The following is a 24,676-nucleotide window of genomic DNA, read 5'->3' as shown; positions in this document are numbered from 1 at the left end:
ATTTTGAGATTCATTACATACTCACATATATTTACATCATAACTTCTAGCCAGTCTGGATGCAAAAACACAATAGTTTTACTCTCATTAATAAATCTCACAGGCTGCTGCTGCAGGTGGTCCCATTCACCCAGTGGATTCCATCCTCTCTCTTCCTCAGACCGACCCACATGTGATGATCACAAGAAACGGCCGTCAAGAAATTCTGCATCAGAAAAGAACAACAATTCAGCTGTGTATTTTCTACAGTTATCAAACAATTTCAGATACAATAAATGAATCAGTGTTTGTAGCAAACGCCTTCTCGCTTACACAGTCTTTTGCAATCACAATGATCAATGTTAGTGCCATGGTGATCAAATATACTGTGATAGAAAGTTACAATCAGCAGGTCTAGTGTGCGCAGCCCTGAAAGCAGTGGTAATTGTTACCAGGGAGAGGAGCCAACAGATTTGACATTACTACTGGGGAACTTCATAGAAATTAAAATGGCCAGACCTCCATCGCCGTCCCTGGGACAGCTGGCACAGCCCGGTTACAAAAAGAGAGAACCCCATTAATGTAAAAGTCTTTTAGGGCCCACGTCTCTGACCGGCAAATCAGATCGTGATCTTTGATGAAACCCAGCCAGTTATTATTGAGGGGCTTCTAGCTGATCCCAGCAATCTTTCAGGATCATTATTTTAAATTTAAAAACATGTTCAGAACAAAGTGTAATAGATGGAGAACTTACACTTGGACCTGATTTCACTAACTGAGCTGGGGCTTAAGGAGGGGTCATGACGATGGAGGTGGACATGGAACGATTCTGTGGGGACGACTATGGGCATTAATCAGTTTCTTGCAGGTTTCTGAGAGCAGACAAATGACTGCTCAGTGGAAACAGAGGAGGTTGTGTGTGGGGCTACCAGGTTGGAGTTACCCTGCCGCTCAACAACTGCTACTCTGTGCAACCGATGTTAAGGTTTATAAAGATGTCCCAGAGGAAGCACTCTAATTCAACCAAGAGAGTCTATTAAATATCTCAAGACTGAAAGTAAGTCTCCCACCAGCCAGGGATTCCTAAAAGTAACAACAACAAAACATGCTGGAGATGATTTGGTCTGTGGTGAACTCCCGGAACTCTCCTGGCCGACAGAATCTCAGTTGAGAGGTCAGCTCCTCATCCTGAGTTAACTCAAACCTATGCATGACTTTCTTTCAAATCCACCCCTGTTTTCCTCCTCCTCCATTCTAATTGTTTTCAGTGTAGTTTGGTCATTCTGTGTTCTTCCGTGTACCAGCTTGCCTGCATTTGCATTCCTACGATTGGCTGTGACCCCTATTGACAGGAGAGTTGGAGGGTGGGGAGCTGGAGGTTAGGAGGCAGGCATCAAAATGACAGTGCATAGGCTACCAAAAGCATTCATGCACAGTTCCGACTGCTGGTTTGAAATGTTTTACTTGTTTGTTTCATGCCCTTACCAGTTCCTCCTGGGTGTCAAAGAAAGCGAGGGACCCGTTGTACGAGGAACATAAGCTCTGGCTGTTGCTCCAGGCCCCGTCCTTCTTATACATCATCGAGAAGTAATAACACTTGTTTCCACTGTAGAGCCAATCCATGGGACAGGGCTCTGAGCGAGAAGGCACTGGAGCGTCCTGTGAGAAACAGTGTCCTAAAAGGGGAAAACGTGAAATAGTCATTATTAACACAACACACGATTCTGAGTCATCTTGGTGGTGACAACCAGGTGTTTATTGTCACCTAACACATTAGTACTAATTTTTTCAAGCTCAGAAGGATGAAAGGTTGACTCTAACTTGTGGTCATGGAGTCAAGCACATGTGTTTTGAGAGGAGGCCAGACCTGGCCTTACTCTCAGAACTGCCTGGCATGTGGCATAAATACATTACATTCATTTTCTGTGACCCTTTAGTAGTTCAAGTACCTCACTCACCTTGTATGTTTGTAAATATGAACCTATGTAGAAAGAGCCCAACAGAGCTTTGCCCAATGTATGAAGTTATTTTATTGAAATATATGGGCAGAACTTCTCTATTTTAGGCTAATCGAAAAACCCATCAAACAGAATCATGGACAAGGAAAACTTTAAATTTAGAGATGGGTAACTATGAATAACGGGGATGTTTTTCACTAGTGGGCTTAGTGTGTCATGAGAGTGAAGCTTGAGGCTTCTATAATGTCCCTCAGAACATGAAGGTGAACATTATCCTTCTAATTCACAGTTATTCACTACTGTGATGCCACGGTGCTGGTGAGTAGTACAGGACCCACATTCCCTGTCTTCTCCCCACCCCAGGCCTGGAGACATCCAGGGAAGTGGTTGGTGAAAAGGCAGATGGTGACCCACAACTTGCAAGAGGCAGGCACAAACCAATGGGAAGCTGTGATTGTTTGACCAATCCTGTACATCCCTGGTTGTCCTGCATCCTCTGGGCCTGCATAGACCCACCGGAAGTGAAGAAGGGGAGCAGAGGAGGCAGAGCATGGTGGGTCAGGTGATGGTGTTACCGCCAGCTTTCTCAAGCTGATCTGATCTCTACCAGGAGTGAGACTGTTTTGTGGCAGAGCTAATGCCCAGCACTGCGCGTTTGGGCAGAGGCTGGAAGAAAAGTGGCAGCGAGGTTGGTATGGCAGGATAAAAGATATATTTTAATCTATCGGAAAAGGCAGGAGGAGCATCTTGCCAAGAAATGTCTGAGGGAGAGAGAACAAACGATTTCCAGGAAAGGAGGGAAGAATCCTGATGAAGTCTGGTGAGGATGGCACTGCAGGACAGCAAGTATCTTTTACATATCTACTGGGGAGCGATGGGTGAAAGGATCTTGTGAAATGGGAAATCTGCAGTTTAATTTGCATATGAAGTTAAACCCAGCAACAAAAACATCCTAAAATGATCTGAAAGAAATCCTGAGGAACAAGCGGATTTTAGGTATTTCTCAGATTAGCACTCTATAAGTGGGTACAAACCTGAGAAAGAATCTGGGCAGCTGATGTGATTCCCAGGTGCCCTTGTTGTGACTGGGATAACCACGTAATGCTGTCTGCAGTTCATGGACCTTGTTTTCTTCCATAGCAGCTGGAAGAGAAGTTTGTGGAATTTCAACACATTTGACTTGCCAGGAGCAGCTTGCGGTGCTTAGTAGGGGTGGCAAGCGGGTTGGGGGGGTAATTAATAAAAAATAAAAAAATACTTACCTGCATCGTTGTCGCCACCATCACACTGCTCCTCTGCTGCAGACTGGAGGCACAGGCTCCCAGCCCGCCCTGGTGCCAATCCTGACGCTGCTCAGAGCAGCAATAGGATTGGCCGGGAGCACCCAGCCAGGACACTCCCAGGCAGACTTGGAGCCTGTGTCTGCTCTCTCTAGCCCGGCAACACAGTGCCGGGCTGGGGAGAACACAGTGTGAATGTGTGTTTGGCCGGCCCGAGACGACGGACAAACATAGATGGTCAATGAGGAGGAGTGCTGTGCAGGCACTGCCACTCAGGGCTCCTAACAGCCCGCAGCCCGGTCCCTTTCAAACATAGTTTTTAGCATTTCATAGTAAAAGGTTTTCAGCTGCTAGTGGAGGGGCGAAGCTCCTCCTCCCTAGCAGAGGAGTCCCATCTGCCACTTCCCCAAACAAAAGAATGTATTAATATTTCAATAATCATTACCAGTAGGTGAGGGGACGGCTGGGGGTCATGGGGAGGGCATCAAGAGGATGGAACATTGGTGAGAGGCCCAATTTTGAGTCAAGTTTTCTATCCCTCTCAGTGACTGAGAATCTACATATCTGTCATGAAATTAATGGCCCTGAAGTAACTGATGCACGGTGACTTTGGCTGTTAAAACAAAAAAAGTTATGCACTCCAAGGAAAAATACAACATTGACTTTAAAATCGGGTCAAGCGTGGGGGCCCTCTTACGTCAATTTTAAGGTGCATATATCAACAAACTGAAAAAAGTATAAATCACGTGTTTCACTAAATCTAAGTGTCAAATAATGTGTGAAGACAAATAGGTAATGGTTAGGCATGTTACAAGTTAACATATTGTTAAGCGTAAATAAATGTTGATATATTCTCCACTAAATAAATGAAAAAATTCTTTACTGGGGAATTGCCAGGAATCAACACCTGCCCTAAAACATTGTAAATCATTTCACACTCTGCATAAAGGAACTCATATAATGCTGCCTGGGATTTCCCAAATGCTAGTTTGAGTAAAACATCCTAATTGCAAATGTAATTGCATTTATACAGCGCTTACTGTAGGAAAGTGCCCCATTTGTCATTGTCACCCCCACTCTTTGCCTAGTAACTGATTCAAGTTTGACTGAAAGTGAACTGGGTTCCTGCTAACCAGATCCCCAGTGCCAAATTATGGGGGTTATTACAACTTTGGAGGAGGTGTTAATCCGTCCCAAAAGTGACCATAAAGTGACGGATATACCACCAGCCGTATTACGAGTTCCATAGGATATAATGGACTCGTAATACGGCTGGTGGTATATCCGTCACTTTACCGTCACTTTTAGGACGGATTAACACCTCCTCCAAAGTTGTAATAACCCCCTATTTCTTTCCCTAAAACTGTGCAATTATTCCCCAACTGGCAATACCTTTGCCCCCGTAAGTCCCTAGTAAATGGCTTCCCTGGTATCTAGGGCATGGGTACCAAAGCGGGTCCTCAAGGGCTGCAGCATGTATTGTACCGACCTCAGGGTCCCCTGAAACTAGCACATGGTGACTGCCATTGCAGGCAGCGTGTCTTGGTTCAGCTAAAAGTGAAAACACGACGGGCACACAGCCTGTGTGCCATGTTCCCTAACACTGCATGCAATATATGTAAGTCAACCCTACAGCAGGCCTTACAGCCTTAAGGCAGGGTGCACTATATTACATGTGAGGACATATCTGTAAGAGCAGACATGCTCCTGCTATGTATTTGTCAATTCTTAGACATATTGAGTAAACAGGGAAGCCATTTTAAGTACATGTGCTGGACACTGGTCACTACGAGTTCCCCAGCTACATGATAGCTTTTCAATGAAAATAGGGATGTTTGGTATCAAACATCATGTATTAATAAACCCTCACTGATGCCAGTGATAGATTTACTAAATCATGCACACAGATGGCACCTTAGAGGTGCCCTCTGAAAACCTACTGACTACTAGTGTGGAGACTGACTAATTTTAGCCAGCCTGTCACCACCAGACACAATTCTGCCCCTGCCCCCAAGGGTCAGAAACAAAGCTTGCTCTGGGCAAGGTGTTTACACACCCCACTCAACAGGATGACCTGCAAATCCCCATTCCAAGGAAGGGAGCTTCAAAGAAGCCCACCGCCCTTGGTAAGCAGATCTGGTTTCATTCAAAGGAGAGATCCCGACCCCCCTGCCCCAGGGCCTATTTGGCACCAGGACAGGTAGGAATTTTACTATTCAGAGAGGTGTGTCCACCCCTCAGTTCAGTCTGAACCCCAAAGGTTAGCTGCCTGATGTGCACACCACGTTTAGAAACCTGAATATTGGTTTTGCCATAAGTAGCAACTCTGGGAAAGGGTTATGCCTACTGGTCATATAGGGAGCATAGTGACCCAGGGGTAAATAGCCCAGTGAATACTACCCTATACTCCCCTAAATGTCCCTGAAATTCACTATTTAGGTGAGCCCTGCGGACCTATGAAGAAGGACCCTCAAGAGCCGCAACAACAAAGCTTGAGAAAGAAGCCCCTGATTTGGCCACAGCCCTACCTGATTGCTGCTGTTCCCACCAATTTGCACCAAAGTGCACTCGTCCTGCAAGCTGCTGTGCCTCCAAAAGCCTGGGAGGTCTGCCTGCCTTCAACACAGACCCAATGCCGGAAAGCACCACTTCACCCGAACTACCAAGCCAAAGCTGAAGTGGGCTAACAGTGCCAACGTGGTCCCGCAGCCCACCAGAGACAAAGTCCACCCTGGGCCTGGCCACTGTGGAATCACCGCGGCAACCTGCAGGCCCCCTCAAGCGGGAATGCTCCTAGTAGAGAAAGCCCAACACCTCAGGACACCTCTGGACCCTTTGCCCATGGCCCGTGAAGAAGAGGAACAAAGATATCCCTCTGTCCCGAGCATCTCAAGACTGGAACCCACCTGTTAGTTCTCCTCGACTGGACTCCCTGTCCAAACCTGCAGCCTCTGTTTAACCAGACTGATCCCCATTGGCTAACTTTGGATACCCGACGCCATACTACACCTCTCCACCCGGCTGCCCATGTGCCACTTGGTGTGACCTGTCGGTGTGGTCCTGATCCTTCACCAGTACTTACCTTATTCAAGGGGATCACTTTACTATACCTGAATATACCCATTTTTCTCTCTATAGTATAACATTGCAGCTTTCAAAAATTGCACCGTTTTGACTTTTGAAAACTGTAAAGATTTTTCTTGCAAAACATACATACCTGATCGTATTGATTCTCGCACTTAAACATAAATAAAGTTGGTTGTTATTTTTGGAAGTTGGTGTGGATCTCCTTCTTGAGTTGTGTGACTCATTTATTGACTGTATGTGTATTTGGAGATGTCTAACACTCCTCTCTGATAGACCTAAAGCTGCTCAATCACACTACCCCCTATAAGAGCACCTTGGGATTGCTAGAGCAAGGCCTCGTCCATTAGTAAAGGACTCTTTGCACGATATATCTCATTTTGATAAATCATATAAAAAGCCTGCTTCCTACACTTACTACCCCTGACGAGGTGTTGAAGCACTTTACTGCGGGCCACAAGCTGGTTCAGAATCAAAGGTTAGTGATTAATATAATGTTATCCAATCCAGATAGATTTGTAAAGCACGGCTAATCACCCATGAGGATATCCAGGCACTCAGGGTACTGCTGGCAGGGTTCATTCGAATAATCAGATCTTGAGTCCTTTTCTGAATTGCAGCAGGGAGGATGAGGATGAGGTCCGTAGGTGGGGTGGGGGAGTGTTCCAGGACTTCACAGTGAGGTGGGAGAAGGAGCGACCTTCGCTGTTGCTTTGGCAGAGCAGGGGTGTGGGCAAGGAAGAGGGAGGCAGAGTGCAGGTGCCTGGACAGGAAGTGGAAATTCAGTCTGTGTTTGATGTATGCAGGTCCCATATTGTGGAGGGCTTTGAAGGCATGGATCATTGTCTTGAACTGGCATCTCTTCTGAATGGGGTGCCAGTAGAGCTTCTTGAGGCGAGAGGTGAAGTGGGTCTGCCTGGGGAGGTCAAGGATGAGTCTAGCTGCTGAGATTTGTATCTTCTGTAGTCTCTTGAGGAGTTGCCTGGTGATGCCTGCATAGAGTGCATTGCTGTAGTCAAGTCGGCTGGTGACCACGGCTTGAGTGATTGTACATCTGATGTTGATGGGGTTCTACTTAAAGATCTTGTGGAGCATGCAGGGGGTAAGGAAGCAGGAAGACGAGACTGCGTTGATCTGTTTTTTTATGGTCAACTTATTGTCCAGGTTAAGTCAGGGTTGTGGGGTTGGCTGATCGGAGTAGTTGAGGGTCCTAGTTCAGAGACCCACTATGCATCATTCCATGGGCAGATGTTTCTGAAGACAAGCACTTCCATCTTGTCTGTGTTGAGCTGTAGGCAGTTGTTCTCATCCAGTTGGCAATGTTCGTCATGCATTTGTGGACGTTTGTGAGCCTGTTGGTGGGGTCTTCTGATAGTAAGAGGATGAGCTGGGTGTTGTCGGCGTAGGGTATGATGTTTAGTCCATGTGATCTTACAACATTTGCCAAGGGAGTCAATTAGATGTTGAACAGGACGGGGCTGAGGATGAACCTTGAGGGACACCGCAGATAATCTTCTTAGTTTCCGAAGTGATGGGCGGGAGGCATATTCTCTGGGTTCTACCTGTGAGGAAGGAGGCAATCCATTTGATGGTGTTTCCTCTGATTCTGATGTTGTGCTGCCTTTTGATCAGGATGTGATGTGACACTGCATTGTAGGCTGCTGAGAGGTCAAGCATGATCAGGGCCACTATTTCTCCCTGGTCCAGAAGGATTCTTATGTCATCGGTGGCTGCCAGCAAGGCAGTTTTAGTGCTGTGGTTTGTGTGGAATCCGGATTGGGAGGCTTCCAGAAGATTGTGGTTCTTGAGGTGTTCTGTGAGTTGGTAGTTGATGAGCTTCTCAAGGACTTTGGCAAGGAAAGGGAGCAGAGAGATGGGGTGGGAGTTCTTGAGTTCATTGGGGTTAGTGGATGGTTTCTTGCATAGGGACTTAACTTTTGCATGTTTCAAATCTTTAGGTAATGTGGCTAAGGTGATCAATGCATTGAGGATGGTGGTGAGCTTGTCACTGGTCATCTTGCTCCTGTGGTTGAAAACGTTGTGGGGGCATGGGTCCATGGATGCTCTCAAGTGGACAGATTTCATGATGGCTGTGGTGTCCTCTGTGGTGAGCTGGTCCCAGGTGGTGAGCAGGTGGACGTACTCCTCGTTTTTGGAGTTGAAATGGCTGGGGAAATCAGTGGGTTAGGCTTCAAAGTTTCTGTATATGGTGGAGATCTTGTTATGGAAGAAGTCCGCCTGTGAGTCGCAGAGTTCTTGTGAAGGAGTTATGGTGTTTTTGGTGGCTGAAGGGCAGGAGAACTCTCTGACAATGGTGAAAAGTTTCTTGCTTTGGTTAGAGCTTGCTTCTATGCAGTTGACCAGGGCGCTTCTTTTCATCTTTATCAGGAGTTGGTGGTATTTGTTGAGGGTGGTTTGGAAGGTGATATGGTCCGCAGATGTCCTGCTTGTGCGCCATTTCCTTTCAAGTTGTTTGCAGGTAAGCTTCAAGGTTTTTAGATTGGATGTGTACCAGCTGGCTTGCTTGGGGATGTTTTGGACGAAGTGGGTTTGTAGGGGGCGACAATGTTCATGCAGTCTGTGATCCAGGCGGAAAAGTTCTTGACTGACTGTTCGAGGTTGTTTGCAGTGTGAGGGCTGGAGGTGTTGAGGGCATCCGTCCATTGGCTCTCAGAGATTTTGTTCCAGCTATGGTGTGATGTACTGGGTAGTTTGGGGGTGGCACCCGGGACTCCTGTCATGCTGAAATGCACAATGGCGTGGTCGGTCCAGGTGAGCTTGGTGACATGGTTGTATTTGATTCTGTCACTAGCAGAGAAGATCGGGTTGAGTGTGTGTCCTGTGAATGGGTGGAGTCAATGATCAGTTGGATGAGGCCGATGTTGATCATGTTTTCCAGGAGGTTGATAGTGTTAGTGTCGGAGTTGTCAAGGTGAAAGTTAAGGTCGCCGAGGAAGACGTAGTTTTTGGAGTCTTAAGTGAGCGAAGAAATGAAGACGGGGATGAGGTCGAGAAGCTGGGGTAAGGTTGAGGGTGTCTGTAGGCAAGGGTGCCTCTGAAGGGGGTTCTGCTGTCGATTCGGACTTGAAAATGTAGGTGTTCCATGATCAGGGCCACGTCATTTGTAGTGGTGATGCAGTGGATGCTTTCCTTGTGAATCATGGTGATTACACCTACGCGCGTGTTGATGCCATCTTAGGGAGTGATCTTGTATCCATCTGGCCTAGCAGTGGTAATGTCAGGTGCGGACGCAGGGTTGAACCAGGTCTCAGTGAGGAAAACGATGGTGCGGTGAGGGAAGTAATTCTTCCCCAGATTTCGGTGGCGTGTTTGCGTAGAGTTTGTGCGTTGAGCAGGAGGCAATGGAGATGCTCTTGGTTGGTAGAAGTCGGCGTGGGGGTGGTTTCCGTGCATGCTGGAGCTTTGATGTGGCAGGAGAAGAGGCAGTGCTGGCAGGTGCAAGGTCCCGTCATGGAGTGGGGGGAGGTGCAGCAGCAGTTGTTGTTGAGGAGTCTTGCGTTGAGGGCTTTGAATTTGGTGGTGGAGTATCGTCAGGTGGCTGTTGGACCAGGGGTCCTGGCACTGGGCGTGGTCCAGGCAAGCACTGGTGCATACAAGCCTGTCTTTGGCGCTTCTGCTGCACTTGTTCACTGCTCATATGCAGTCTGGCCTCCATAAGTAGTCCTGGGAGGTGGGAGGGGGCTACCTGGCGGTGGGAGGTGGCTACCTGGCGGTGGGAGGCAGAGGGTCGGATGAAAAATGACAGGGAAAACAATGGAAGCGGCAGGCAAACAGAAATAACAGAATTAATAGAAGATAAGCAGAAAATAAACGCAAAAATAACACGTAAACATGCATCTGCAACTGCGCAGGTTTGAGGTTTCAGTTTCAAGTGACTGAAGCTGAAAGAAGCAATAGGAACCCAGTGGGACCTGCACAGACAGCAAGGTAAGTGAAAAATGCTATTAAATACTGTGTATGTGTGACAGTCTGTGCGGGAGACAGCGTGTGTATATGTGAGCATGTCTGTGTGACTATGTGCGTATGTGTTGATAAAAGTGAGAGTGTCAGTGAAGGAGGGAGTCGAACAGTGATATAAAGAGTGAGTACAAGTGAGAATGAATAAGTAACGGAGAATAACGGGAGTGTAACTGAAAATTACTGTGTGTGAAAGTGAGTGAGTAAAGTCTGGGTGAGTCTTAGTGAGACAGAGTGAATCAGTGTGAGTGAGGGAGACTGATTCAGTCAGACTGAGTGAGAATGATTACGTCTGAGTGAGTTTGAGTCATATTGAGTGTGAATGAGTAAGTCTGAGTGAGTATGAGTGAGTCAGAGTGAGTCATAACGAGTATAACTGAGCAATTCAGTGTAAATGAGTGAGATTGAGTGTGAATGACTGAGGCTGACTATGAATGAATAAGACTGAGTCACAGTGAGACTGTGAGTCAAAACGAGTGAGACTGAGTAGGTCTAAGTGAGAATGAGGGAGACTGAGTATGAGTGAGTCACAGTGAGACTGAATCAGAATGAATAGGACTGAGCGAATCACAGAGGATGAGTGAGTTATGAGGAGAATCAGGCAAACTGGGTGAGCATGAGTGAGACAGAGTGGGAATGAGTGAGTCAGAGTGAGACAGAGTGAAGGTGAGTGAGCATCAGTGAGACTGAGTGAGTCAGAGTGACGTGTGAGTCAGAATGAGTGAGACTGAGTGGGATCGAGTGAGAATGAGTGGCACTGATTGCATGTGAGTGAGTCACAGTGAAATTGAGCGAATCAGAGTAAGTGGGACTGAGTGAATCAGGAAGAGTGAGCACGTTATGGGGAGACTCAGAGATACTAGATGAGAATGAGTGAGCCAGTGTGAGACTGAGTGAAAGTGAGTGAAACTAGGTGACACTAAGTAATTCAGGATGAGATTGAGTCAATCAGAATGACTTAGAATGAGTGGGATTGAGTGGGTCAGAGTGAGAATGGGTGAGATTGCATGAGTCAATGAAACTGAGTCAGAGTAAGTAAAATTGACTGATGACTAAATTATAGTGAGAATAAGTGAGAGATTAAGACTGACTGCAGCAAGTGTGAGTGCACCCCGAACCCTCCAAGTAAGTGCGCCAGTCTTGTTCACTGGAATTCAAGCCAAGGATTACGCCCCAACACCTTTAATGGCCACCAGCCACCACTGTCATACCCATATAAAGACAGAGGAGTAAAGGACCCCACTCTCTCAAGGAAAGAACCCATCAGGTTTCTATGTGGTTGTGCTATCTTGGGTAGATCCCAGTATAAAATGAGGCCACACCCTACCCAGAGGCACATGCTGAGTATCCTGGGTGGATCCCACTATAAAAGGAGGCCATATCCCACCTAGAGGAACACGTTGAGTATCCTGGGAGGATCCCAGTATAAAAGGAGACCACACCTCACCCGGAGGCATGTGCTGAGTATGCTGAGTGGATACCAGTATAAAAGGAGGTCACACTCCACCCAGAGGCACGTGCTGAGTATCCTGGGTGGACCGCAGTATAAAAGGAGACCCCACCCAGAGGCACGTGCTGAGTATTCTGGGTGGATCCCAGTATAAAAGGAGGCCACACTCACACAGAGGCACGTGCTGAGAAACGTGGGTGTATTCCATTATAAAAGGAGACTACACCCCACCCAGAAGCACACGCTCACTATTGATTGTTCCAACAGCACTTGCAGAGGAGAGATGAGTGTTCTGCTGTTTTTGTTGTGTTTCCTGTTGCAGAGTGAGTGCTTGCACCTGGAACATCCAGGAGGACTACAATGTGTTCAGTGTGTGGGAGTGAGAAAGCATAGTTTACATTTTTTTGTATTTGGATGGAAATACTTAAAATGAAAAGTAATTTCCCTAACAACTCTGATACTGGCTCTAGATGTGTGTGAGAATACCTGACACCGCTGATACTGGCTCTAGATGTGTGTAACAATACCTGACACCTCTCATACTGGCTCTAGATGTGTATGACAATACCTGACACCTCTCATACTGGCTCTAGATGTGTGTAACAATACCTGACACCTCTCATACTGGCTCTAGATGTGTATGACAATACCTGACACCTCTCATACTGGCTCTAGATGTGTGTAACAATACCTGACACCTCTGATACTGACTATAGATGTGTGTGACAATACCTGACACATCTGATACTAGCTCTAGATGTGTGTGACAATACCTGACACCTCTCATACTGGCTCTAGATGTGTATGACAATACCTGACACCTCTGATACTGGCTCTAGATGTGTGTGACAATACCTGACACCTCTGATACTGACTATAGATGTGTGTGACAATACCTGACACCTCTGATACTGGCTCTAGATGTGTGTGACAATACCTGACACCTCTCATACTGGCTCTAGATGTGTGTGACAATACCTGACACCTCTGATACTGACTATAGATGTGTGTGACAATACCTGACACCTCTCATACTGGCTCTAGATGTGTGTGACAATACCTGACACCTCTGATACTGACTATAGATATGTGTGACAATACCTGACAACTCTGATATTGGCTGTAGATGTGTGTGAGAATACCTGACACCGCTGATACTGGCTCTAGATGTGTGTAACAATACCTGACACCTCTGATACTGACTATAGATGTGTGTGACAATACCTGACACATCTGATACTAGCTCTAGATGTGTGTGACAATACCTGACACCTCTCATACTGGCTCTAGATGTGTATGACAATACCTGACACCTCTGATACTGACTATAGATGTGTGTGACAATACCTGACACCTCTGATACTGGCTCTAGATGTGTATGACAATACCTGACACCTCTCATACTGGCTCTAGATGTGTATGACAATACCTGACACCTCTGATACTGACTATAGATGTGTGTGACAATACCTGACACCTCTCATACTGGCTCTAGATGTGTGTGACAATACCTGACACCTCTCATACTGGCTCTAGATGTGTGTGACAATACCTGACACCTCTCATACTGGCTCTAGATGTGTGTGACAATACCTGACACCTCTGATACTGACTATAGATGTGTGTGACAATACCTGACACATCTGATACTAGCTCTAGATGTGTGTGACAATACCTGACACCTCTCATACTGGCTCTAGATGTGTGTGACAATACCTGACACCTCTCATACTGACTATAGATGTGTGTGACAATACCTGACACATCTGATACTGACTCTAGATGTGTGTGACAATACCTGACACCTCTGATACTGGCTCTAGATGTCTGTGACAATACCTGACACCTCTGATACTGGCTCTAGATGTCTGTGACAATACCTGACACCTCTGGTACTGGCTCCAGGTGTGTGTGACACTCCTGGCACTGGTTCTAGGTGTTTGTGTGACATCACCTTCTACCCCTGGCACCTGCTCTAAGAGCAATCTCTGACCTCATGCACTTTATCAGAGCAGGAGACTTACCAGTCAGTGCAGCCAAGGTCACCACCAGCAGGAGTAAAAGTGCACAGAGAGCACAGAGCACGAGCAGCACTCGGGAGGATGAAGTGTCTGTAAGAGAGGAGACAGGAGAAGGAGTCAGAGAAGCTTCTGGTCACATGGCACGGAGTAAGGTACTGTACGGTGAAGGCAGGTGCAGGGATTATCAGGGTATCTGCTACTCAGACAGCTTGTGAGGAATCCAGATTCGGGCATAGAACTGCAGTGTCTGGCATCACAAGTGAAGTCATAAAACTCTAGCCTTCTAGGCACTAGATAACTGAGATAACTGAGTATCAAGTTGTCTTCAGGAACAAAAGTAAAAAAAACTGGAACTCTACAAGTCTGGGCAGGTACAAGGCCTGAGATTAGCCCTCAAAGAGCCTGTTGTGAACCCAGTATTTACATTCTAGAGCCTGAAATCACAGATATGCTCAGAACTCCCTGAGTCTCTTGGGGCTCAAGAGTTGGGCCCTTATTATCACACCGGATAGGGGACGTACATTTAGAGGTTCTACTCTTTAAACAGAGAGCCTATGAGGAATCCAGCCTGGAAACCCAAGTGTCACATATGACATTACAGATGGACTCATATTTCTCTGGGCCTCTTGGTGCTAATATACTGGGCACCAAGTTGCCCTTTGTATCACGAGGCACGAGGAAGGGATCCAGCCTGGTACCTTCAGTGTCTGTCATCACAGGTAGACTTAAAACTCCTTGTGCTTCTTGGTGCTAAGGAGAAGGACCGCGACACAAGGTCTACCAGCTGAAGCAAAGGTGTGGGCTTTACTGATGTGGGAATCACTAATGCATCCTAAGAAAGTAAATCCATTCTATGCTGCAAGGTCCTTAACAAGAGGGGATTCGTTTTTTGAAAATGTGTGTCATTTAGAAATATTTTACTGAATTAAGAAGCAAGGCTTACAGTGCAGTGTGTCTGTCAGCTCATGGGATGACCCCTCAGCAGGACTACAGATGCAGGTGGGGCACATGCAGCAGTCATGACAGCGCATCCCTCTCCCCACTCCCCAGTCTGGTTAGCAAATAAAAGTGAATATGTACATCATTTTTATTACTTGTTTTTGTCCCACACTTTATTCTCGGTTAAACAGTTTTAAGCCAATCGTACAAAGAGGTTTTAGGGGACTTTTAGGTTCACCCATGATAAAAAGGAAGTTGCAGGTGATTGGTCAGAGATTGGATGAAGCTTGTTGTCCAGTATGTGTAGTCATTATGGGGCATATTTAAGAGCTCCTAGCGCCACTTCAATGCCTCATTAGCGTAATTTGTTTACACTAATGTGGCGTTGGAAGGCCAAAAACGCCACGCCATATTTGCAAAGGGCCTCAATGCATGCATTGTGCCAATTTGTAACTCTTTGCACTACATTATGACTGCAAGGCAAAGGGTGTGTTCCCCCATTAGAGGGGCCAAACGAATGATTTCCTTGTGCCATTTTTCCCGTCACTTTTAACGCCTGCTCAGAGCAGGCATTAAAAGGAGGCTTCCATTGATTACAATGGGTCTCTGTGTGCTTTGCCGGGTTAGCGTCAGAAGTTTTGAAGCTAATCCTGCAACGCGCTGGACTAACTTGAAAAATTCTGATGCTAGTCCCAAACCACTGCCATGTTGTGCCGTATTTTAAATACGGCAAACACATGGTGGTGATACGCGAGGCAAAGGGGCACAATAAAAGTGGCGCTGCACACTCAAATATGCCCCTATAGTTTTAATCATAAAGTCCGCCGGTGATGGCTCAAGGGTTCAGTTCACTGGGAAGGCCCAGACTCATACATAAATCCGGTTGTCTCGGAGGTCTTAGGGTCACCCTTACTCCTTCCTGTATGTCATCATTTACAAGTTTTAGTGCTATTGATGTGTCACAGACACGGATCCAATATACAGTGGAAGGCGCTATGGAGAATCCACTCCTGCTGAAGCATTGCTTAGGAGGGAAACACACGTGTAGAGGCTCTGTTGTAGCTGAGACAAAACCTACTCTGCTGCCCTACAAGCACTGGCACAGACAATGCTGGCAGCCAACAAGCACTGCTGGTGACAGACATAAGTGGGCCCAGGGGCCTGACCCCATTTTAAAGACAACATTGTATTTTTGTCTGGCGTGCACAACCTTCTTTTTGTTTCAGGCACCAGAGTCACAGAGTTCTCATTAACAATTATTTTCTGTTAGCTGCTGTGTGGAGGTCATGTTTGCTGTGCGAAGGTCATGTTTGTTGTGTGAAGGTCATGTTTGCTGTGTGAAGGTCATGCTTGCTGTGTGAAGGTCATGCTTGTTGTGTGAAGGTCATGTCTGCTGTGTGAAGGTCATGCTTGTAGTCTGAAGGTCATGCTTGCTGTGTGAAGGTCACGTTTGCTGTGTGAAGGTCATGTTTGTTGTGTGAGGTCATGTTTGCCGTGTGAAGGTCATGTTTGCTGTGTGAAGGTCATGTTGTTGTGTGAGGTCATGTCTGCTGTGTGAGGTCATGTTTGTTGTGTGAAGGTCATGTCTGCTGTGTGAAGGTCATGCTTGTTGGTTGGAGGAAGATTCTCAGGACCTTCAGGGGATGGAAGGCAGAGGAGGCAGAGACTCCTTTATGATATATCATGATGTCTGCAAAGAAAGAAGAATCTGGCTTTGTATGACCTGTGAGAAGGAAACCGAAACCAAACACAGCAGGAGCACTGGTTTTTGTTTGGTTTTAAACTTGTCAAATCTATGCTTGGAACCTTCACCTGGTTCTACTTTCAGTTCTATATTTGCTGACACCAGATGCTTCCAAATGTTCTGTCCATGACCTTAGCTGAGCATTAGGGAGTTATCCCTCATGGGAACAGAATTGTATCTCCTTTTGAACATGCTGTCTTTGATAAGGTGGTACTTGCATTTGCAGAATTAAATACCCTGGATTATATTCATACGTGCTGTCGTCCGGTGACCACTGATTTATGCCTAACTCACTTCATGTGAAATTATAGCTTTACCAATGTGTAAATAAAACTTCATGGTTTGCAAAGTCACTCTCCTTCTTCATCAGTGTGGGGCTCACTCTTCTTCACTTTCATGTGAATATTGCTGAGCTTAAGATTCTAGCATTAGTTTGGGAGAAAGGACCAGTGGACACACCGCAGAGTGGAGTTTGCCCCAGTTTATCGCGGGATGTGTGGTGCTGCCTTATGTATCTTGCTGGTGCTTATGGAAAGAAATGTGTTTGTTGCAAGCGATGAAGTTGTTATCAGTCTTGTTGACGTCTAAGATCCCAGGATAAATATTGAGTATATTCGGTTGTAACTTGTCTGTTGAGGTTTGTAGTGTGGGACCGTGAAGCATACACGGGTGCGCATGGGGCAGCACATGAGATAGGGATTTATTAACTTGTATGGACAAGGTGTATTAATTGAGATTGGTATTTGGTTGGTCCTTCTGCACAGAGGAATCAACCGCAGTAGTTAGGTGATTTCCCACTCGTCGAGTTTTCACTTTGTGAGTTTGACAGCACCAGGAGGGTGTTATTCCCTGATTACCCTAGAATGATTGTGACTTTACATTTTCTTTTAGTGGAATAGACAAGATTTTTGTTTGTTTTAAAAGTGTTCATGTGAAGTTAATCATGAAGTGGTGAAAGTTTATGTGCTGCGAGTTGCATCATAAGCTGCCGCACCAGCATTGATTGGTCGGTGTATATGTCATGTGGAAATCGGTCGTTATGTCCGAGAGTTCCATGCTGAATGTGGAGAGTTTAGTGGTGACGACTGAGATTGAGAGTAAGGGTTTCATTTACATTTTGACAGAGGGCAGTTCCACGAGCCTCCTTGCTGCACTGCCCTGCATCAAAACAAAAGGGCAGGAATGCATGGTAGCTACAAGATACGGCACATTCCTGTCATTTTCCCCTGCGCTGACGCACAAATTGCTACGTACGCCAATGCAGGCACCCTTGCACTATGGTGCAAAGATGCCTTCATTGTGGGGATGATTGTTTTTGTGCAGGAAGGGACACCTTCCTGCACAAAAACAATCACAAGAGGCGTTTTTGTCTTTCTATGTGTTCTGCAAAATGCTGCATGCATAAAAAGAGTTAAAAACAGAGAGAAATGAATATATTTATCCCGGTTGCATCACTGTAACGCCACCCCTGGTGTGGCATAGACTTTTGACGCACTCCCAGGTTTACAAAACATTCTAATTCTGGGAATGCATTAAAATCCATGGATGTTGCGTGGGAACACACACGCAGCAACCATGGAAACGCTTCTCTGATGCAAGGTAAGGGATCGCAGCGACTTGCACTACATTGCCTTACTCCATATCTACGAGGCCATGCAAGGCTACACAAAGTGGCTTTGCGTGGCCTTATAAATATGGACCAGAAGCCCATTGGTACTTCACAAAAGGTGACGCACCGGCAGCTTAGGCGGCTTGTAAATAAGCCCCCTAGTGTTGTTGCGTTTTGCTCTGTGGTTTGTTGTGCTCTGCGACTTCCAGAGTACAGATGACATTTTTCGAGAAATGAGAAAGAGAGTACCTGTCTGTGAAGGTGAGGACTCTCCTCTCACGGGTACACCTGCTCATTACATGACAACCAGTGTTAGTTTATATGTGTGTACTTGGCTTAAAGAATAGAATAGGATCAATGCAAACGGAGAATCCCTGCAGTTGCATCTCTATAATGCATCCAACCTGAGAACATTTGCAAGTTTGAGACTGGCGCTATATGAAATGAAGCCCCCACCTAGATCAGCCCAGTATAAAGACTTGAATGAATGGGAGTGGGCAGCAGAGGTGTAAGAGAAGGGAAAATACAAGAATAAGGCCAAAAAGAGAGTTAAGAGTTGGATGGAAGCAAGGTGTGATGTAGAAAAGCAAACATGGAAGAAAGCTATGAATAAAAGAGTTAGAATGTACGATATTTAACTGATGAAGGAGCACAGTATTACATACTGTAGTCTGAATAAATATTATGTTAATCCATATGTTAACTTGTGGCTGCACATGTGTGGAAAAGCTGCACTTTTCACACCAGTTAGTAGCAGCAAGAATGGTCCATCACTGAAGTGTAGGAAGCTAGCAAATGCCTCACAAAGACATAGAATATGCCCCAGCCCAGCCTATACCTTTAAAGTCTAAGGTCCAGTTTGGAGGATTGGAGGTGTTCTGCCATTTCTAAAAGCAGTTGTGGTGTCCGAGGAGTGAGTACGCCTAGCTGTTGCTAATTGTGTGTTGTCAAGCTTTACGGCATTGGTGCTGATGTTGTGTGTCTCGCAGTGTAGTGTCCACTTTAAGTCTGAGAAAGCTGCAAAGCTGGAAGGAAAAAATAATGTGCTATGTTGCTTTGTCTTATAAATGCATATGTACTTGTTGCTAAGAAGTTGGCATTTGTTATTTGCAGTCTAAAGAGCCCAGGATAGACATTGTGTAGGACGTATATTGTGGTTTACCTTGTCTGCTAAGGTTTGTGGTGTTAGTTCATGAGGAGCTGCTCACAAGATTTAGGTTTATTTTATTTATGTTTTGTAACTCTAAACAAGGTCCACATAATAAACAAGATAAAACATACATACATGAACAAAGGCATAAAATATCAAAATGTACATGTATCAATGGACAACTGCCCAAAGTGTACATATAATGATAATATAATAATAAAAATAATAATAATAACAGTTTGATCAATTAAACTCACACAATTGAGGCTACCTTGAACCTCTGATCACATCACCTTGCTCCTATATCTATAGGAGCAATATATACCACCCGAAAATAACCATTATGCATCTTAAAACAAGTGTAAAAAACATTTAAAAAAATTAAAAACTCTATGACAAAACAATTCATTTGGAGGGATGTACAAGGCTTGGAAAAACTCTGGTACCGACATCAAAGAGAGCTGAAGACAGATGGGTCTTAGCCACGTACGGCGATAGGAAGTGAGAGTAGGACAAACAAATAGGACATGATTTAATCCTTGAGCTTCGGCGGAGCAGAAGTTGCACTCTTTAGTTACACCATACCATTTTGCCAACAATACATTTAAAGGTACCAATCCGCATCGCAGAAGCAACCAAATACGCCTCACCCCATGCAGTAAGTTCCAGTTTACATAAGGTTGAGCTTCTTTTGCTACTAAGGATTTTGATCAAATCGAGAACGTTCTTCTTTTTGCACAACTCTCTAAGTCCAATTGATAACTTAAATACCATGTTGCCTGTTTTAAATCGCTTTTCAGTTGTGGGGATGGAATAGCCAAGACCTGATTGAAATCTACCTCAAGCATTTCTAGGGCATACGTAAGGTTCTTAGAGAAGGTATGCCTGAAGGCATTATTTTCCACAAAGATTTATTTTTGCAGTAAGGCCCTGAGAGTATTATCCTCAGCTTCCACCATGAGGGAAACAGCCCAATGGACCACCCCGGCTAGTCCCTGGGCAAACACACTTCTTAAGCCCAATTCCAGCCTTAGGGCAGCCACCGACACAGCTGTATACACAGATAAAAACTTTCTGAGGATCTTACCATCCTGAAGATCCAGAAACCTCCATTTGGAGGAATCTATGAATTCCAAACCACAGAGAAGAGAAGCTTGGATCTTAGCTCGGTAAACCGCTAGGAGATGGGCAAAATGCCTTCTTCCATGGCCATATATAACGCCCCCAAACCTCTTGCTCGAGCATCAGCTTTAGATTTATTAGAGGTATTGTGGGCTATGTCACTAAGATTTCTGCACACAATTTTCCCTAAAAAGGTATATGAGTTCACAATTACCAGTTTTTGATTACCTAATGCCCAATGGAAATTAGAAAATGCCACTTTCTTGTTACCATGGAAGCACAAGATCTTGCTCTTTGAAACATTAATCTTTAAAAAGTGGGACTCAGAGAACTGTGACAAGGATTGAAGATGGTTCTGTATGCCTTTAGGGGTTAGATACATTTTTTTAATATCATCCGCATAAAGCAAACAACAGATCGGGCGTCCTGGCTCTGAGGTAAAATGGAGGGCAAATCCTAGATGTATAAGAAAAAGAGCAAGGGAGCCAGAAGAAATCCCTGCTTTCATCCATTCAGAGTAGGCATTTCGGGCGTTAAGCCACTATCCCTCCCCCAAGAGGATTCTGCACCAGATGGAAGAGTGGAGAGTAATCAATAGCTCAAGAAGGGCGGGAGGAATACCCAGAGTGGACAGTTTTCCCCATAAAAGAGCTCTATCTACTTTATCGAACACCGTTGAGAAATCGATAAAAGCGGCGTAAACCGCTCCTCCTTTTAATTTCACATACTTTTCTGTTATGACTTGTAACATTGCAATAAGATTTTTCCTACTGCATCTAGAAGGGAGATCTGCCGATAATTAGCAGGGCAATTGCGGTCGCCCTTCTTAAATAAAGGTATAATAATATTACCGTTCCAAGAGGGAGGGATACATCGAGAGATAAAGCACCTAAGAAAAACCACAAATAAGATCTTACTCCAGGGACCGATATCTTGTTTTACTCCGCAAATGGGCACATTATCAGGGCCCATTGCAGCAGAGAAACGCATAGAGCGAATAGCTTGTTCTATCTCTTTCACTGACGGGAAGGGGGTGGGATATAGCTCCTTACTTTCAAGGGGCAGAGAAAATACCACCCCATTTGAGGCATAAAGGAAGGCGATGAATTCAGACCACCGGGCAGTAGATATGGCGACAGGAGAAGATCGAATTCTAGTTCCACACCCCTCCCCAACCAGGGCCCAAAAACGTCTAGCTTGACCCTTTACTGCTGCTTCCCTGAGAAGAATCCAAAGCTTATTACAGGCAGTTATTGTGATGCGCAGCTTCATACGCTTCCTTCTTCTTTTTAGTAGAGTCACCCTGGCATTTCTTATGGATGAGTAGTCTAGATACTGAGCCTGAACCAAGCGGTTTATTTCTCTGATTAGTTCTCTGTGAAGAGGACGCAAGATAATCCTCTGGCTACTTTTGGGAATGCTCTGGGGAGAGTTAATTAGCAACTGAGATATAAATCTCAAAAAAGTATTCAGTTCATTCCCCTCCCAGGTATCCAAGACTACAACCACATAATCCAACGACTCCCTAATACCTAACAACCTTCTAGAATCCCAGTGGGTCCTTCCTGTCTTTTTATCAAAGACTGGGATTACCCCATTCAACTCCTGAGCCCCGGTCATTAACAGACTCAAATCTAGTGAAAATAAGATAGGGTTATGATCACTAACCAAAGTGTTCATAACTTTTAAATCAACTAGCAAAGAGAAAGTGCAATACCCCAATATCACATAATCTAAGATTGCCTTTCCCACTGGTGCATGGTGGCTAAAAGAGACAGGAGAGTCAGATGGAGATCTGCCATTTGCGGTAATGCAGTCACTTTCCATAAGGAGATTAACCAAGAGTTTCCCTCTTTTATTTGTTCTAATCAAGGAAGGGAAGAGGCAAGCTGGAATTCACAGGGATGTCTCTCTCTCAATCTCACGGACATGCGATATAGCATAGTTAGATATCTTTCAGTTTAGGTCACCTACCAAGACTATAAATGGAGGAGACTCACTAGCCATAGCATTTTTTATGTGGGCAAAAACCTTTTGTATCAAAACATCATGGTACAAATCAGGCGGGATGTAAGCGTTTAATAATAACAAAGAGGTAAAACCTGTATTATTTTGCAACTGGAGAGATAAAGCCATAAAAAAGGTTACTGGGGTCATTAAAACATTCAAAATTCCACTTAAGTCTAGTTGACAGTAGACAGGCCACACCTCCCTTGGCATGCCCCCTCCTAGATGGGGTAGCCTTGCAATCGATAACATAATAATCATCCCACAATAGATCTCCATCGGACCAAGTCTCCTGAAGGCAACTCAAATTGGGTTTTAGGGAGCTAACGGACAATAACTTTTCCTGCGCATATTTTATCCCCGCTATTCCAGGAGGTAAACTTTAGGCCTGCGCTAGTTATTTTAGCTGGATAGTGGTCTGGACCCCCGAACCATCCAAATCCGAGACACTTTGGTCAGGGATAGCCCGTATCTCCCGCACAAACACCTGTCTATCGTTTTCAGCTAATGAGACTTTAAGGGCCTTCATGTCCATCCTAGGCCTACACTCATGATGACCAGGCTGATTGTAGAACTCAGAAACTGGATAGCAGTGTTTTGGCCTATCTAAGATTTTTTCCCCACCCCAGTAAAGCTAAAGCCTTGAAAAGGAACCACATCAACAACCCGGCATTGCAGAAAGTCAGCATTTTGGAGAACCAACTTCATCACACGCTTACAGTGAAATGTAATCCTTGATGTACAGCCTTCATGAGAGTCTAATAATGAAACCAGAGCAACGTCATCACTTTGAATTGACTTCAGTGAGTTAAGAGTCTGAAAAGAAGTTTAACGTAGTAGATCTGTTCAAAATTAGGTCAACATCGAAGAGGGGGAAAAAATCTAAAGTGAGGGAAGCCTCATAGTGACCCTCTGCAGTGAGAACCTCCGTCCAAGGGGCATCCTTGAAGTCTCCTGAAGGCCTCAGAGGTATGAATGCTGGAACTGTTGGGTTTATAAAAGGAGACCACCCAAGAGGAAGGTGCAGGGGGGGGAGCGCCCTCCTGGGATCCCATCCAGGCTCCCTTGGAGTTGGCAACGTTGGTAAAGTTAATCATGGAGAGGGGCAAAGCACCATAGAAGGTTGAACGATCGAATTTAAAGACTCCAGACAGACTTGTGATGAATCACCTATCTCAGGAAAATGTACTTTTCTTCTGACTTTTTTTAATTAAACCTTCGGGTCGGTTTTTTGAGATTATCTCACTTTTAAGATTTGTCCTCTTACATTTCTTATAGTTTCCTTCCACTCTATTTGAAGGAGGCTGCGAATCTGTGGAGCCCTTCTTACGGTTAGATGGAATTTTGAAGATTGGGAATATCTCTTGGGCAGCAGGGTTAAGATTTTTCTCTTGCTTAGTGATAACTTAGGGTGAATCAAAAATAAATCTGATAAAGTCCCCTGGGCTATCCTGCAAAGACCTTTTATCACGTGGTTTATTTCTATAAGGATTAGAGGTTTGTGTACTTTCCTCAGCTCTGGAGCCCCTAGTAGGCGGGGTCTGTTCCTTTGTGGACAATGATGTCAATGATGCCACAGACCGTGCATCACAAGGGTCTATGGGCAGATGGTGGTTTTTGTTATCTTTAGTTGGTTCCTTCAGGATAGCCGTCACTGATTCAAGGTTACAGTCTGATCCACCTACAAATTGCTCCAGCAATTTTAGGATAGAAGAGAGCAGATTTTCCAACTTAGCCAAGGAGGTAGAGAGTCCAACCTCCCAGTCTGGGGTTGACTCGGCAATACACTACTTGGATCATGGACTAAGCTAGTGGAAAGATGAGAATAGACAGAGTCTTGTAGAGAGGTAGGTCGATTGAACAGCTGTAGTCCTATGGAAAGGGGCAGAGGTCCTCCAGAAGGCCCCCCAGAAGGCCCCAGAAGGCGAAGAGTGGTCCTTTACCATAGGTCCATATCTACTGCCGAAATTTAAGTCCAACTCGGGCAGGGTAAAGTCATGAAGGTCAGTAGGCTGCGTTCCAAGCACGCTTAAGCCCTTCTCAGATTCCTGAGTATGCTCCGTAGTTACTGAAGGAGAGAACCGGGTAACTAGCTCCTCCAAGACCTCCAAGTCCTCCCTTGAACTGTTCTCCACTTGGCCAACATCTTTTAAGGCCTTTTTTGATGAGGATTCATTTAACTCCATTCCCGTAGTCGGGTCAACAGAGATGTTGCACTTCAACTCAGCCTGGGAAGATTTACCTTTCTCCCAGAAGGAGAATAGTTGACTCTGATCTTTTAGCTGGCTAGCCGAAATGCCTTTATTTAGAAGAGGGTTAGATCTAGTTTTTACACAGGCACTTCCAGGCAACAAAC

The 24,676-nt window shown here is 45.3% G+C and overlaps 1 protein-coding gene across 1 annotated transcript in view; it reads right to left on the bottom strand.

Moving 5' to 3' along the window:
- LOC138283043 (killer cell lectin-like receptor subfamily G member 2) overlaps nt 1-24,676 on the bottom strand; it is a 92,944-nt gene that overhangs the window by 37,678 nt on the left and 30,590 nt on the right. Inside the window, exons 2-4 of the mRNA XM_069221177.1 lie at nt 13,753-13,839; nt 1,464-1,654; nt 101-204 (exon numbers count right to left, since the gene is read on the bottom strand). Coding sequence (XP_069077278.1) covers nt 101-204; nt 1,464-1,654; nt 13,753-13,839 — 382 coding nt within the window. The remainder of the gene's footprint in view (nt 1-100; nt 205-1,463; nt 1,655-13,752; nt 13,840-24,676) is intronic.

The sequence above is a fragment of the Pleurodeles waltl genome, chromosome 2_2 (assembly GCF_031143425.1).
Source record: "Pleurodeles waltl isolate 20211129_DDA chromosome 2_2, aPleWal1.hap1.20221129, whole genome shotgun sequence".
Lineage (NCBI taxonomy): Eukaryota > Metazoa > Chordata > Amphibia > Caudata > Salamandridae > Pleurodeles > Pleurodeles waltl.
The sequence above is the reverse complement of the archived record's forward strand: the minus strand, read 5'-3'. Positions and strand labels throughout refer to the sequence as shown.